The sequence below is a fragment of the Myiozetetes cayanensis genome, unplaced genomic scaffold, assembly GCF_022539395.1.
Source record: "Myiozetetes cayanensis isolate MyiCay16 unplaced genomic scaffold, myiCay2020 scf2-11, whole genome shotgun sequence".
NCBI classification, from domain to species: Eukaryota; Metazoa; Chordata; class Aves; order Passeriformes; family Tyrannidae; genus Myiozetetes; species Myiozetetes cayanensis.
The window spans coordinates 61963928-61981696 of NW_026087411.1; the positions used below are offsets into that span (position 1 = coordinate 61963928).

Here is a 17769-nt window from a genome sequence, read left to right on the forward strand (position 1 = left end):
GCCTCCCCTTCCTGTCCCGCCGCCTCCCGCGGCCCCGCCTGCGCCCCGCCCGCCGAGGGAGGAGCGCCGATGCCCCCGGAGGCACCGGGACAGGGGCTGCTCTTCCAAGGCGGGGACACAATCCTGAGCTTCCTCGGAGCTCTGCCTCAGGCATCTAGCCCCAGCACCCCGCAGCATCGGCAGAAACACGCAGGAAGTCTGCTCACCGTGAGGTTTTCATTAAAGGGGAAAAAAAAAAAAGGGGAATAAAACTAAGTGATTGCATTCTGAGCTCATTAAAGCTGAAATGCCAGGAATAATAATAATAATAAAAATATATATCCACAGGAAAGAGGGCAGATAGAAAGACAGGAAGTGCTTATGACACTGGATCTCTCTCTCTCCACTTATTCACCTGAAAGTTTCATCCAGCAATTCCTTGATCAACACAAAACAGGAAAAGTCTTATGAGAAATTTAGGCATTTTTGCCCCTATATTTCAAGATTTATATTAAGATTACTTCGATTATATAAATGCAAAAATAGTCTTAAAATACCAACTCAGCACTGTTGCAGTCTGTTCAGGGTCACTAGCACGATTCCAGAGATTTTTCCAGTTGAGTCCACGTTTTCTTCTAAGCACCTTCCAAAGAGGGCTAAAGCCTGATGGTAGTTCTAACTGCATAAACTGACGGCCCTGACACTGTTGCCTGCTCACAACAGATACACTAATTCACAGTCAAAGTGAGATATTTCATAGAATCATACAATGGTTTGGGTTGGAAGGGACCTCAAAAATCGTGCAGTTCCAACACCCCTGCCATGGACAGGGACACTATCCACTAGACTAGGCTGCTCCAAGCCCCATCCAACCTGGCCTTGAGCACTTCCAGGGACAGGGCATCCACAGCATCTCTGGCCAAACTATGCCAGTGCCTCACCACCCTCATCCTATCAACTGCTTCCAAAGCTAACAGAGGTATTTGTAAGTGGTAGTTATCTTTCAATTTCTAAAAATGTTTTCTTAATAATTTTTATTTTAAATTGTTTGCCTTGCTGCAGAATCAACTGACAATGGAATTTCAATGTTTGTGTTCTTCACACAGCCCAAAAGGCATAAAGTACTCGTCCCATCGATGACAGGATATAGTGTTTGAAAAGGTAATGAGATGAAAAATTTAGACTGAGATTTTTCAAAAATGCGTATTTTTTTTAGGGCCAGCAAGCTGTGCCTCTACAAGCAGGACATGGTTAGCTATTCTACCTGAAGCAACTCATTTGCCAGATTCACCAAGCTGCAGAGTGCTGGGCATTCCTTTGCAATGACTTAACCTGCTTCTTTTCATTTGCCTGTTTGAAGCAGAGAAATCTTTAAAGTTTACAAATGAGAATGGTTCTGAAAGTAACTGGGTTTTCCTTTGCTCTAAAACCAGATTTGTGCAAAACATCCAATGCAAAACCTGCACTGAAACCAGTACCAAATAAAACATCTGCACTTACCTGGGTAACAATGACAAGTCTTATCGTGAGTGCACATTTTTGCACCATCCCAAATCAAAAGTCTTTATCCAAGTAGCACAGAAGCACATATTTGATGTTGCAAGAACAACCTTTTGTTTTCCCTGAGAGAAAAATTACTCGTGTCTGTAATTTTCCTATTACTTTAAGAAAGGCATTAATGCATTTCCCTCAAAGCAAGGCTCACAGACAGTATACTCATTCCATTTCACACATAATCATAGTTTGTTTTCTCTTAAAGCCACTTCTGTATACGGTAAAAGACAATAAAACCCAAGAAGCAAGTACTTTTAAGACATTGTATGTCTTTGTCTTGCTTGGGCAGAAATAAAAATACATTAACACTTTGGAAATATGAAAAGGGTGCATACAATAATGATGTACATGGACTTATGACTTCTAGGAACAGCTTGGTCAAAAGATGAGGGAATACACGTCATTCACTACAGCTGAGAGTAGGAGCAAGAACTACTAAGTCAACTGCTTAACTGTTTATTGGTAGTTCTTAGCCCTTTGTCAGTCCTTCTCTGACTGAATTCAAAACACAGGACATACCATACTGCATACACAAAAAAAAGAAACCCTGAAGCCCAAACCAACTCAACCAAAAGCTCCAGTCTCCTTACCTATGTTTCTAAAAGACAGTTATTGCTGAAATTCTTTTTATGAGGAGGCACAGGTATTTGTCAGCATAGCCTGTAATTTAAACTGCATCCTCTCATCTTTAAAATGTTTTAAAGTTTGTGAATAAAAGACAAAGCAGTTGTACCCAGTTTCTGAATGCATAAATTCCTTTATTGAAAATATTGTGATAGCACTGCATTACATATATTCAATATTCATAGTTCAAGGGTCACAGAATTTTGATTGAACAACACTGCTTTGAATATAGACCACAGCTTTTAGATATGCTCTGACAATATAATATAATGGAATAAGTTGTAGGTTGCGATAGTGAAATGTATGTAAAATGTTGAACTCAGTTGGTCTAGTTTTGTTTGTTGTGGGGGTTTTCTGTTGTTTTTTTAACTATTAAGTGATCTGCCACCATTTAAAAGAGCAAACAATGCTGGATATTCTGGGTATCTTCAAAGCATTATGCTGTTAGCAACTTCCAAAATCTTTTAAAGCATTACCAATACGAACTTTATTTATGGCTGTAGTAGACCAACCACACAGAAAGGGAGTGTGAAAAGTTCATGTGCAGTGTGATACAGGCTTACCATATATAGCATTGGTTTTTTAGTGAAATTTCTGTGCAGGATTAAGATTGAGAAATACTTTTCAAAGAAAAGCACTTGGCTTTTTTTTTTTTTTAAATTATTTAATCTATTAAAAAAGGAAAGAGCAGTAACTAAATTGAGTTGTATTACTCAGTTATTAATATTCAAAAATTAGATTGTACTGTTTTAATGCACACTACTGTTTCTAAAACCTGCCTTTCTCAGGACAATGATGCATTCAAATCTAAGGGCAGGACAGCATCCTAATGTTGGTTAGGCCTGGACTGTGTAAACAAAACCACAGCTTAGTGGTAAAGCGGAATTCCTTAGCAAACAGTGAAGACTGCCAGTCTTCTCTCACACTCTCCCTTTTTACCAAAATTTTCATTTTGTAATATAGTCTTTTCAGCTTTGGCGGGGGCAGGGAGTATAATTTCATTTCATTAAAAATCAACAAGAATATTTAGTTGTCTGTCAAATCGTAAACCATCTTGTTGCTTCAAGGTCTTTTGTGGGGGAAAAGAAGTATTGTATGCAATTACTAAGTAAACAAGTTTTACACTGACATGACCTGGTCTGTTAGGAAAAGAACATTCTTCCCTAAATCTCATTGTATCTCCTCCTTAAAAAATTCTTCAATTTGTAGAGAAATGCTCATAAAAGCACAGTGAGCGGCTTATCTTGAATCATTTGGTGGTTACACAGAAAAACAACTCTCTCTTAGGAATGTCCTTCGTAAACAGTCAAATAATGCTAGGGCAAATGCTCAGAGCGTGCCGTCCCAATTCTGTGGATTGCAACAGAGCTGATACAGTCTACACCACGTGGCAGTTTGCCCGGTGTCTCCATACTGCCAAAATAATAATCTGTTAACAGGAATGGGACATCAGAGTTAGTAAGAAGCACTATCCACCTTCTCCCTCATTTCAGGAAAAGAAAATGAAACAGAATTATGCACTCAAGTGTTTCTGCCAGAAAAACAAACCCTCTAATTAGGGTATAATGAAAACAAAATCTCATTTACAAAATAAAAATATAAAAATTAACTTCGGAAATCAAATAAATTGATTCAGAATAAATGCCAATGCATAAGAAACCTACCTCAACAGCAACTATTTATCAAAATGAGATTTGAAACACTGAAAGAAAAAATCATAGATAATACATTCACAAAAAAATCTGCTATACAACAACAATAAATAAAATTATTTTAAAAACATGTTCCCTTAAGTGCTGTGTACACCTGCTTCTGACTCTTTTCCATGGCAAACAGTATGCTGTAGATTTTGGTAAAGTAACCTTTTATTTTTGGTCAGCATTTGTATGTTGAACATAAATACACATGGAATGTACTAGATAGTTACAGTTTTCCCAAAGGTTTTTTTCACAGTTACATAAAAACTTTTCAACTTAGACACCATGAATGTTTTCATAAGCATCATATCTTCAATGGAGGCATGTTGAAAGAGGCAGTAAAAAACACTTTAGAGCAATCTCTTACTGTTCTGTCTCTTGCTGCCTCTCAAAACCAATTCTTTCATTTTTGGGTTGTTTGGTTGGGTTTTTTTGCGTAGTCATGCTCTGGTACAAACTTGAGGAAAAAGCGTGTAACATTGTGAGGCAGCCTGCACCTTCTAGTTAGCGTTTAAGTGCCTAATGGATCCAGTCCTTAAGGCAGTCAGTATTTCACTCAAATGTCCATACTTCTACGTCCTGTATTATGAAATCTTCTTTCTTAGTTAAGATGTCATTATTGAAGGTGCTGCAGGAATTGCTTCGCCCATGATACAAATCTGCATCTAACCACAAGCCAAACCGGCCACTAAAAAGGAAACACACAACAAATTTTGGGTTATTTATAATAGTAAAAATACTGAAAGCTGTAAAAACAAACAAAGAAATTATATGGAGAAATCTAGGTAGTTCTGAGGATCTCTTAGACCAAATTTGAAAAGCTCAATCCTGCAAAACCGCTCACCAGGAAGGCTGTGGAGCAGTCCCCTTGCTTTGTTTGCACCAGTGAGCGGAGCAGTGTAAAGGACCTTGAGAGGGCCCACAGCCCCCCAGCCATTCGGCTGTTTGCACTGCCAGCTCTGGCTCACACCAGGGCATGGATGCTGGGGTTCCTCCCCTGGCTGTGGGCACAGTCCCTTCTGGCTAGGAGGAGGAGGAGGCAGGGAGTTTCCGTACTCCCGATGCAAACCACGCCCAGAGGTCCCGCAGTACAACCTTGCAGTAAGCTTTAGTTAGTCATAGAGCCCTAGCCCTTGATTTCATACCCACTGACCTCTGAAACTCACAATCTGACTATGCACTGTCTGTATCCTTGCTCTCTGCATCAACAGAATAACGACAACTTAATAAGGACGATGTGATAAACCTTAGAAGCTGATGGCAAAATTGCCATTAAAGATTATCTTCAAACCTCTTCAGCAATGAGCCATGTATCTACGCAAAACATCTGGGGTTTTTTCTAGCTAAAAAAATACCCAACCAGAAAACAACACTGCAACAAACTCTACTTGGCTAACATCAGTCACTCTCTTTAAGCAAATGAAATTGCTCCGAGTCTGTAACAGAAATCAGATTGCTGAGGTATCTGCACTACACAGACTACTACATACTTGTTACTAGTAAAAGTTCAGACACTTGACTGCAAAGTTTTTCTTACACCTTCCATCGTCCCTATTCTCATTTAAAATAAAATTGGCCACATGATTTGAAAACCAAACGTTCACTCACCCTCCACCTCCAAGCTCCAGAGAGCTAGTGTCTCCATTGATAAAGTAGGTATTCTCTCCGCTCCATTTGAATACCTGAAGAGGGGAAAAACTAAATATATTTGGACTGTAAAGATTCCTGTAGTCTCAAACTCTTGGGTACCTACTCTTAGCAGGTATTTTATGGTGTGGTTATCTTTTATTTTACTTTTTTCTTGAAAGGGGAAGAGGTACTAGGTAGAAGGTAAAGGATGACTATATATTTAAAACTGGGAACAAGGCCTTCAAAGTAATCATTTAAAAGAACCATATTGCACCCCCTGACCGGACTGTAACACACCCTAATCCTTTTTTTAAATTCTGCCTCTCTCTCTAAAACAACAGGCATTCTGTTAAAAAGGAACAATGTGTTAAATATGAAAAAAATGCATAACCCATGAGCATTAAAGGGTATTTCAGTATCGCTCTTATCTCTACTTTGTTGGCAATGTGATCGTAAGCACACATAAATGACACCCTATTGTTGATATCATTGCCTTCCAAGGTGTCCTTGACTGTCCACTCCTTAATTCCTCTCTGCTTCCACCCTCAATCCACTTAAAACCCTCTCCTCCTCACCATAATAAGACTGTCTTCTCGCACTTAAGGTAATTACAGCCACTTTTGCTTAAAGCATTGCATTGAAGCAATAAATGTAAATGCATTAGCTGGCACATCTTCTAAACTCAAATATGCTGTCTTCATAAAAATCTCATAAATGTTTCAAAAGGGGAACCCAAAAATTTCATTTGAGAGAGTGAACATCCACTCACCTTGAAATGTGGACTGAATGTGTAGAGGAATGTTTCACCAGTGCCATAGTAGTGGTCACTAAACTTGAAGGGATGTGTAGCATATGCTCCAAATATCTGTTGGAATAAAATTATTAAACTACTTTTGTGGACAGTGCAAAATTAAAGTGAAAAAACCCCAAACATTTTAAAAATACTTTCTAAGAACAACTGAGCTGATTTTCATGTTAGAAGAACCAACTAGTAAAGTACATCAGATAAGCAAGTACTCCTCCAAATCTTTTGTATCTTGCAAGTTAAAAACCAGATGACAACAATGGCAACAGGATTGCCACTTCTAGGAGCTACTGAAGAATGAGACCTCCACAGAGACATTGTTGGTGACAGCTCCTTAACTAAGATACATAAGGAAGATACTACCAAAGGCACTATTGCACTCATTGCAATTCTAAAGATTTTATTAATGCTGAAGTACTTTCCTTTTGTAAGTTTAGCTTAGGCAGTAGAAAATACAAAAGAAAACACCAATGTCTTATTTTGGTATGATGTCACCTCATGGTATGACTAGCATTTCATAATGGTTGCTTTTCACAATGTTGCCCTTTCAGTCCAAAGCCTGCAGAACAAGCACTCCTTACCTGGTTGTCCATATCCTTGATGACAAGGAGAACAGGACTGTCGAGAGATGCTGATTTACGGTACAGAGTCTTCAAGCTAGTCCCGTGCTCCAGTGTGCTGTACGCGAGGCGCCACGGATATCCCTGCACTCGTGCGGGCAAGCGCCGGGCAAGCTGGCCAGTGAACAGGGGGAAATGGTTACACAATCAACAGGTTGGCTCACAGATGGTGCCCCAGGCTATTTCCTCTCTGCAGGGGCTTTCAAATTAAAAAATGGTTGTCAAGGGAGCAGCAGTTTAGCATCTCTGCCACATGGCCATGTAATCTGAGCCCAACTGCCTGCATTCACATCACCTGTTGAAAGCATTGAATGTGTTGCCAGTCCTTGATATCACAACAAAAAAAAAGCTCTCCAGGTGATCTAGTGCTGCAGCAAACCAGACCTTGCACAAGGTCACTCCAACATACTAAGTACTTCCCAGAAAAAAAAAAAAAAGCACTGGCATTGCCTCCAGAAGGCAGAATGTCCCACACTCAGAAACAGCACCACATCTAACAAGGAGACTTGATGTTTTTCTAGCCATACCTGCTCTATGTGCATGTTCTCCAGGAGAGCACTGTGATGCTTTAAGATAGGCAAAGTATCATCATCTTCTTCTTCATGGTAACTGCAAACGCTCTTTCGTCGTTTGGCTTCTTCTACAGTAATGATCTGAGAGAAGAGAACAAGTGTCCAGCCTAAAGCATAGCTCTTACACTGTCAAACCTCTGTTGAAACCAATTAATTTAAAACTTACTCCTCAGCTGTCACATTGTGTGGAGCAACACCACCAAATGGGATGGCTATACCAAGCACAGGCAGCCTTAACACTCCCCATTAACCAAATGGGGAACATCTTAACTGGCCAGGTGTCTTTGTGACAGAAGAACAGTCAAGGTCTTTATAAAATACATTCTTATTTGGAGGTGATCAAACAGCTCTTTGGAAACTTCTATCTACTCCTTTGCTTGAGACTTTGTAATACTGTAATATTTTAAAACGTTAGTCCATATCAATATTTCTAACATCAGGTTTGAATTGACATGCTTATAAAACAAAGCACAGACTTCTTTCCAGCAACTACAGGTAAGCCACACTAACTTTTCTAATAAAGCTGCAAACAAAATGAGAATGCACATCCATACACCTAATAAAAAGTCTCAGCAGCCTACAAGGTCTTGCGAAAGACAGGGGTCAAACTCTGAACCCCATATGTCATGAGAAGCAAACAGGATCCCAAGCATGGGACGGAGCAGGAGCTTCCAGGCTGGCAGTACCCAATGGTGCCCAGAGCTCACTGCAGAGAGGAAGACACCCCCTCACCCCTTGGTGGCAGCAGTCCAGGTGTCCTGTCTCCCAACAAGCTGTGGCTGGGGTGCTCAGCCTCCTGTCTAGCAGAGGGCATCACCTGGCACAGCTGGAAAGCTGCCAAGCCATCAGTGCAGCTCGGAGTGCTCTGTGAGTGACAGGAGCCTCAGCTCCACACAGGACTGGAGGTGGGATGAGGCCTGCTGCACCCAGCAGTGGGGCTTTACCTGGGGCCATAGGAAGCAACAGCAAGAACTCAGAGATGGAGCTGATGAGAAAGAAAAGTGGAAGCAAGGAGGCCTAGCTACAAAACAAACAGGAAACCTTAAACTGTCTTTTCCTTCCATGAGCATATCACCACAGAAGAGCAGGAAGCACAAGATGTGGCTGCAGAGTACACTGCTATGCACCTCCCTGCCAAAAAGGTTTCAAAGCAGCTTTCACGTTACATATGGATTAAGTTTTGCATAACTACTCTGCACATTCATGATCACTGCTTGAACTTGCCTGAGGTCCTACGCACACCTGCCCCCCAGGCAAGAAAGCAAATGCACTGGGGACTGACTCCAGGTGTGGATTTTAACCATACTACAAAGCACAGAAGGAGGTTTTCAGGACGACCAGGACCGGTGAGGAGTTCACAAAGCCCGTCACAAAACCCGTTAGTCACACCTAGCATCCCTGGTGGGATGTGAGCAACACATCCACTGCATGTCCAGCTCACATTCATCTGCAGATGCCTGGAGCCAAGCAGGGCACCCAGGCACTGGCACTCCAATGCACACAGCAGGGTTAGGAAAAGAGAAGAGGGAAGGATCACAGGGCAAAATCCGTCTTGCAGAACTAACGCTGTTATGTGACCCTGCACCCTGAGGGGTTACAGGTATTCCTGACTGCGATACTGCAAGAGGTGTACAGCTTCATCCTGTTCCTCCAGCCCAGTCCTAGGTCTACTGAGACAGCAGAGAATCCTTCGCTGGAAAATTTTTCATATGGTCAATTTCAGGGAAGGTTTGCACTGCAAAATTATTTAAAAAAAGGTCAAACCCAAACTGCCACAACAAACTGTTAAAAGAAAATGGGTTTTCTCCTTTTATCCTTGTTTTTTTATTCACTTTGTGAATGGTCTGCCTTTTCTCCTCATCTCCCAGATCATTATTTTATTTCTTTTTTAATTGACACATTTTTTTTAATTTTCATCCTAAAACAAAAGTACACAACTCCACTTTTAAAGACTCTTTTAGGAATACTCTCTCACCAGGAGTGGGGGGAAAGTATCACAGTAAATCAACCAGCAACAAGTATCTGTAGAAAAATGTAACTAAATTCAAAGACACAGGCAACCATAGAAAACCTATTAACACAGTTTTAAACTGCAAATTGACTCCAGAGACCAATAAGCCCCTCCTCTTCTCTGCTTGGGCACCTACTCAGACTCTAATTGAACTGCACATCTGAATGAAGTTCAGTCAACAACTGCTAAAAGAGGGATCTGCAAGATCAGATATTTAAAGACCACACAAAAGCAAAAATGGATGAAAAGAATCAACCACTGCAGAAACTGGATCTACAAAACCTTTCAAAGATTTTCGAGGTCTGAGAAAGCAGCTACCTGAGGTGGAAATGTTCCCCTATGTAAGTAGAGAGCACATATATTACTAAGACAGAAGTGCTGTCATCAGATCTACACTGCTCAAATAGGGACACAGTTCAACATACCTCCACAAAAGGTTCCTCCTGGTCAGGTCTGGCATAGTAAAGAATTCGAATATTCAAAGGCATCTGTCTCTGTTTCATCATCTAGCAGTTTATTTTGCAGTATCCACCACTCTACCCCTCCTCTAGTGGCAAGAGTTCTCACCCACAAGAATGACAGACAGCTACTGGCCATGGCATGCTGTGATAAAATTGCTTATATGCTTCTCTACAATTGCACTTTCTGTTTCCCCGCAAGGGAGAGTGAAACTTCCACAATCATCATGCCCAAATTTGGACTTTATTCAACAGAGATTTCCTGGCAGACCTACTTTAAATTGGTAAAGCCTGAACATATTACAAATAGAAGAGACACACCTTCAGAAACAGTTTCCAGTTCCCAAAACATATTTAAATAAAACAATGAGAGAATCTCCTACTGTGGCCAGATCTCTCCCACCTCCGGTTCTTTGGATCACTGGCTCTCCTCCCTCATTTTGGTTTTATGAAAATGGCATGCAAATAACTGGACAGTGAAATCTAGTGCAATGTATGACTAAACTCAGCTCTGAGAAAACAAGAAAGACTTTTTTCCCCCATCTTGCAGTTCACAAAGCACCAACATTAAGAAACTACAAAACTGTAAAAATATTGGGAATTAGAGGTTACTACATTGCAAATAACAAGTCCCACTCTCAAGCTCCATTTTTGAACAGCACAACACACTTTGAAGATAAAAATGCTCAAAATAAAGGCAGTAGAATTTAAAGAAAACAAGCTTATGTTTAAGACATATAAGCAGATCACTTTATAAATCACCATAAAGATATTTCCCACTTTGGGATTTATCTGTCTTTTTAAATTTATCCCATATCCTTAGCACAGCAAGTGTTTGAGCATTCAGAAATATAATTTCAAAAATGTGTTCAATTTTATTTCCCTTAGAAAGCAGGTTTTGTATGCAGAAGAAACAGACAGATAACAAGCACATGCATGCCAAGTGGTTAAAACAGATTGCCAAAGACCCCACATGAAAAAGCCAAAGTCCAAGGATAAAACTTATCCATCTTAGAACCAATACTCAAACAGTATTGCTGTGTGCACCCAAGAAGCAAGGGCCTGGGACATCACCACATTTGCATTTCAGCCAGGACACAGGAGTCTGTGTTCATGTTTATGTGCATATATACATTCTGAAGGTTTTATTTGTAGCATATAAATACAATAAGAATTTACCAAATGCAAACAACATACACCTATAAGGCTTTGCAAAAGACTAACATCACATGATCAAACTATTTACACAACTTCTGGATGCACACCACACAGCTCCCACTTGTTTAGTTGCTCTTTCTAGGGAGAGAAGAAAGGAGGACTAAAGGAATAGGAGTACATTTGTGAGACAGATAAAAGCCTTGAGGAGAACTCTATGTGAAGCAGAAACTGTTATAAAGAAACACCATAAAAATCCTCAAAAGAACAACTGCTAAGATTCTTAACAGACAATACACACTTGATATGCATATGCTTCATGTACAGGCAGAAAGCACTCACCTCCCAGCTTTTAGAAGTGGGCTCACTGAAGAAGTTGTCTATCATGTCAAGCTCTTCCTTTTCTACCACTACGAAACCTTGTTCTTTGGCATCTTTCCCATATATTTCTGGTGACCACTGAACAAAAAATGTGTATAAGTGATCCACCCTGTGAAGAGGAGGAGACAACCATTGTTCAGTGGTCCATGAAGGTAACACAGTCACGTAGTACAGAGGTTTTGCCCAATGACAAAGCAGGGACAACCACACAAATAGGATACCTGTGTACTTACACCCTCACAAGGCAACAGCTCCCCCCACCTGGCAGCCTGAAACACTTGAAGGTTACTCTGCTTTCACTCCCCAAAATGTACTTTACTTATTTAGTTTGACCTCTAGGATAAAACAAGCCATAAGATCATAAGACCAGTAAAATCTACACCACATTTCTAGCTGCTCTTTAAAAGTTATAAAGGCTAATCACAAAACAATCTTCATTCTGTAAGCATTATGAAAATATGTTGTTACCAACAGCTTTGCTAATGATATTATACCAGCAGTACATGTTCTGCCATAAATGTAGTCAATGCTCAGCCAATGTCTGTAAAGAAATGTTCCTTGACAGCATCCATACCAATGTATGAGAAAATTTCTGAATAAGGAATTTATGTAACATGTTAAAGTTAAAATGGACACATGCAATTTCAAAAAGGAATATGATAATGGATCCACTATACAAGAAGTTGAATTGCCAGCAAAAAAATAGAACACATGGTAAAGAGGGTAGATAGAAAGATAGTAAGTGCTTATGACACTGGATCTCGCTCTCCACTTACTCACCTGAAAGTTTTGTACAGCAATTCCTTGATCAATACAAAACAGGGAAAGTTCTTACGAGAAATGTAGGCATTTTGCCCCTATATTTCAAGATTTATATTACGATTATCTCAAAAATCATGCAGTTCCAACCCCCTTGCCATGGGCAGGGATAGTATCCACTAGACTAGGCTGCTCCAAGCCCCATCCAACCTGGCCTTGAACACTTGCAGGAATAAGGCATCCACAACCTCTCTAGGAAACCTCTTCCAGTTTCACCACCCTCACAATAAAAAATTTTTTATAGTATCTAATCTAAATTTACACTCTTTCAGTTTAAAGGCATTCACCCTTGTTCTGTCACTACATGCACTTGTTAAAAATCCCTCTCCAGTTGTCTTTTAGGCCCCCTTTATGTACTGGGAGGCTGCTGGGAGGTCTCCTCAGAGCCTTCTTTTCTCCAGGCTGAACAACCCCACCTCTTTCAGCTTATCTTCATAGGAGAGGTGCTCCAGCCCTCTGATTTGTATGTCTGGAGTGGCTTCACTCACTTTTGGCTCAAGATATTTGGACTCAATTTCCACTCCCCTCAGAAAGAATAAAGGATTTGCTTTGTTTAATCATGGAAATGCCCTCTTGATAAGAAAAAATAAACAAATTACCATTTCTGTATTTTTTTCTCTCCTTTGCACATTCACAACTGCTTTTGTGGTGCATGGTTAAGAGATGTTCTAGCAGAAAATTCTGTTATCAAATAAGAACTGTCCCTGTGAAACATTTTTAATATATATAATAAATACAGTTTTAGTACAATTATCATAAATTTTTTGAACACCCAACAACTGGTTTCTGAGTTATCAGCAGCCTCCCTTCATCAAGAGCAAATAAGGTAGTTAATGCTGATATCAAAGTAAAAAACTTTAGCTGCTGCTCATTCCTCCACAGAAACACAAACACAAAAGAGATCAAAGGAGTACTGTGCAAACCACCAGTCTCTGGGATAGTTCTCACGACTAATTGCCGGGAAAAAAGCTAAAAGAGGGCCCTGTCCCCACTGTGAAAGGTTCCCCCTTTCTTTGTGAGAAGCCATACGATTGCTTACAAGTTTGCACCGATCCAAAACCAGTGAACTATGGAAGGTTCTTCTAAAAGCCACATCATCTCATTTCAGTCAAGACCTTATCTTCTTCTAACTGCACAAGTTTCCCACGTCAATAGGAGCCACTCAGCATGCCCTGTTCCCTTCACTTGCTTGCACAGACTTCAGAAAGAGCAGTACGATCACCTCTTTGCTACCTAATATAAGTTTTAACTGAAAGAGACATTTAACTTGAGCACTGTGTATTTTACGTGCAGCAGTCTTGCTCTGGAAAGCTAATTATTTAATTCCTAGGAATCCCTAAGAACGAACAATAAAACTGATGGTTGCTGCTGTCTGGCTAAGATCAGTTTTAAAGCACATACATGCAGGTTGGTGGAGGAGAGCAGCATATCAGAATCAGAGATCTCAGCATCAAAGAACATATTTAGGCTGTAAGGCACCTCTGGAGATCATCTAGGCCAGTTCCTGTTTATAGCAGAGTTAACTTCCAAGTTAGAGAAGGTTGCACATTCTTGTCCATTTGCAGTTGTGAAAATCTGCAACAGTGATTCTACAACCTCTTCATGCAACCCGTTCCATGCACAGTGAGTCTTACGGGGTTTTTTTCTCTTCTATCTAATCAGAGTTTCCTCTGGGGCATGCAGCATGTGATCTGAGAAGGGTCTGGTGTCATCCTACTTTTTCTTGTCCCCTCCCCTCCTCTTTTTAACCATGTGTCTAAAAGGAAGAGGGCCTCAACCACCACCCAGGTTGTTTGGCTGTTCTTCCTTATATGAGCCTGCAAGAAGCAAAACTTTTGTTATTGACATATTGAGTTTGCTGTCAACCTCCCCAACTCCTTTTCTGCAGAGCTACTCCCTAGGTCACCTGTTCCCAGACCGTACTGCTGTAGGGACTGCTCCACCCCAGGTGCACACTTGGCATTTGCCTTGCCTTAACTTCCTGATGTTTCTGTCAGCCCATTTGGCTGTGTTGAGGTCCCTTTGAACAGTAGCCCTGCCCTCTAACATATGAACACTTCCCAAATTTGGCATCATACCCCAAAACGGCAAAGGTGTAGTCTGTCTAAATGTCCATGTCACTGATGAAGGCATTGAACAGTATCAGTCCCCAAGAAATACCACCTGCACCTGGCTGCCACTCAGACCAGCTATGAACCCTTCGAGCCCAAGGGTCCAGGCAGTTTTTCAACCACCTGGTAAGTCTACCTGTCCAGGTCACATCTTACCAATTTGGCTAAAAGGATACTATAACAGATTGTGTTGAAAGCCTTATGAATGCCATAGTAAAGCAACAATCCCTTGCTCTCTCCTTGTTCAGAGACCTAGTCACCTCAAATGGAAAAAACTTCTGGTTGGTAGAAAAATAATTCGCCCTTGGTAAATCTATGATGTCTGATCCTGATCACTTCTTGCCCTCCATGTGCTTGGAAATGACGTATGTAAGGACTTGCTTCCAGGGACTGAGGTGAAGCCAACTGCTCTGTGCTCCCACAGATCCTCCTCCATTTTTCTGACAATGGTTGCAAGCATTTGTGTTTCCAGTTATTAGGGACTGCTCCCAGTGATCATAACCTTTCAAAAGATGATAGAAAGCAGCCTTGCAATAACATCACCCAACCTCCTCAGCATACTCAGAACATTTCCTGTCAGCCCCATGGACCTGTATATGCTCAGTTTATATAAGCAATACATAACTAAGTTTTCCTCTACAATGGACAGTTGATAAATAAATCCAGAGACTCTAGATTTAAGAAGCAGCAGCATAAAACATAAACAGGTGATTGTAGAAGTGATATCATTCTGAAAATGGATGTTCTGCTAATAAAATTGTAACATTATGCTATGCTGGTATTTTCAAGCTACCAAATTGAAAAAAAATTGGAGTCAATTTTTAAATTGAAAAACCAATGCTTGAGGAACTCTTACAGCCATCTTGACAGCTGTGAGGAAATTTATCCTAGAACTCAACAGCTGTTTTGGTGATCATATGCTTATGAGTGCGTCATGCACTAACAGAGAAACATCAATAAACCACAAAGCATTTGGAAAGAAACAACTTTAGAAACCTGAGGTTAATCACTCCAGAAACAAAATATTCAAAAGGCTCTAAGTCCAACCACAGATCGTGGTCTAGGAAAAGGAATTAATTCAGAGAAGTCCTGTGACTTTATTATAAATGTGCCTGACTAGATGATGATCCTTCACAAATCTTATGAGGGTTGAGGAGGTATCATAAGCCCTCATATGCTTTTATGAACTAATATAGACTTCTGTGAGTCCTCCTTATAAGACATTAAGCTATAGGTACAAACAGGTTTCCAAAGTTTCTATATATAGTTTGATATCTTATTATGAGTAGACTAGGAGTACTCTCCTTGTAGAAGGCTAATTCAAAAGGATCCTAAATATTTTATGCTATCTGTTCCATTAACAGGAACATGGAAGAATGATCCTTCAGCATCTGGACCATCCTAATCATTGTCCCTTTATGCAAAGCCCTGTGTAAATGCATTAAAGCATCATGTAGGTATTGACTCCAGCCAGTTGTGCTGCAAGTTCTTTCAGGTCTCAGCTTCAACCATGTTAAATTCAGAGTGCTACAAACTAACATGACCCATAACCAAGCAATATCTTGCTCTGCAAAAGAAAACCCCACAAAAACTAAAACAGTACCAAAAACCAAACCAAAACGTACCCAGCTACCCAAACCAAATGTAATAAATCAACGAGGCAGGATGCAAAGACTGAAAAACAGAAGCAAGGCTTGATTCCTGTTACTTTTCCTCCTTGAAAATCTGCCTGCTTTCCAGAAATAAACTTGCAAAAAAGCGGATATCCTCTCAGCAGCATGATCTCAGTGCAGGCTTTTACATGAACTTCAGTACAAATTTTACATTCATAAACCAAACCTGGTTGCCAAATTTATACTACCGACTATCAAAGAGATTTACTTCTTGACAGAGGAACTAGTCAATGCTACTATTCACAAGCTATTATTTACAAACAAAGAAATTCTGCATTACTATCTCTATCCCAGTGCAAGGCATTTTCCTCTGCAAGACCTTGAGGAAATCTGTGACCTAATTACTGAGCTATTACTACTCAAAATTCACTAGGGTGGGAAATCTACCTACCATTTAAACATAAATCCATGTAGTAAGAGCACACATAGACTTACCCTCTAATACTGTAAGCTATACCCATTGCAAGACTTCCCAGCAAAGGAATCAGCTTCTGTATTCGTGTCCAAAAGCATGGGTTCCTCTCTGCTAAGCTGAACCTGTCACGAAGACTGCCCTAGCCTGAGTAACCTGTATATAAGGCAACTCAAAACACTCACTACCCCCTTTACGTGCTAAGGTGAGCACTCCTGTGATCAAGTAGGCAGCACAAAGCAGTCATGTAGTGACTGATTAACTCAGTCACGCTGTGCAGGTCGCAGGGGTTGCATGCCGGGAGACACTTGGCACCCTGTAAGCCACGCAGGAAGAGAGAACACCTACAGCAGTCACAAAAGGCAAACGAGACTTAAGATTTAGTGACAGCCTTTATAAAAAATATCAGCCTTGAAGTCTTCTCTCTGTATTAATAATGTTTCCAGAGGCTTCCACTAAAAAAAAAAAAAAGTAAATTAAATTGTAAGTACATTTTTCCCCTCTAGTGCCACTTTCCTGCAGCCTCCAAGGCCAGGAAAGTAGCCTGCATGTGGAAGAGCAGCTCTGCTGAGAGGAGTGGGCTGTGGGGCCCAGGCAGAAAATGGAGCCATTTTCACAACTGATGAAAGAAGCTGTTTCAACAGCAAACATTAAGAGACCACAGAAAAAATGTAATTAAAGCAAATCAGAGGAAGCTTTAACTTACACTGTGATTACAGACATGCAGACCAGTTTCTTCACAATCTCTCTCTAGGTTTGGACTGTTAGTTTGTTTTGGTGTTTTGGTTTCTTGTGTTTGTTTGGTTTTTGTTACTATCAAAGCATTAAGATGCTGCACAAGTTACAGTAACTGCACTGGACAAAGTGTTTATTTATGCTGCTTTGTGGTCAATAAGATGAGAGTGATATCTTTGGTATTTTCATACATGAATATAAAATGCATTCCAAATAGTTTTAAATGTAATAAATTATCTCTTATATTGTATCTAAAATACATTGTAATGCTATCCCACATGACCTACTATCCACGGCACTGTCAAGATGCAACACTTATAATTATATACTACACAATACTGATGCAAGAATTTTCCCAGCAGGTAGGAAGCAGTGTTTTGCTTTGGGAAAGCATCCAAAAGCTGGGAGAAAACACTCTTGTTCAAGAGGCAAAGACGTGTCTTGCATTAATACAAAGGAGGGGGCTCACATTCGATTTCTGCTCCAAGTTCTACACAATCTTTCATACAATTCTTTCGTTAAAACAGGCATGCA

General features: G+C 40.3%; 1 protein-coding gene across 7 annotated transcripts in view; it reads right to left on the reverse strand.

Annotated features, from left to right (window-relative positions):
• Positions 1-2270: 2270 nt before the first annotated feature.
• Positions 2271-17769, reverse strand: part of NCOA7 (nuclear receptor coactivator 7) — a 91869-nt gene continuing 76370 nt past the window's right edge. For 6 of the 7 annotated variants that reach the window (XM_050314362.1, XM_050314363.1, XM_050314358.1 and 3 more), the window contains 6 exons: positions 11447-11594; positions 7436-7561; positions 6870-7022; positions 6253-6348; positions 5463-5536; positions 2271-4542 (listed from right to left, as the gene is read on the reverse strand). In XM_050314362.1, the coding sequence (XP_050170319.1) occupies positions 4407-4542; positions 5463-5536; positions 6253-6348; positions 6870-7022; positions 7436-7561; positions 11447-11594 (733 nt within the window). In that variant the 3' untranslated portion in view covers positions 2271-4406. Of the gene's footprint in view, positions 4543-5462; positions 5537-6252; positions 6349-6869; positions 7023-7435; positions 7562-9916; positions 10606-11446; positions 11595-17769 lie in introns of those variants that run through there. The other variant, XM_050314364.1, reaches the window with a different exon arrangement.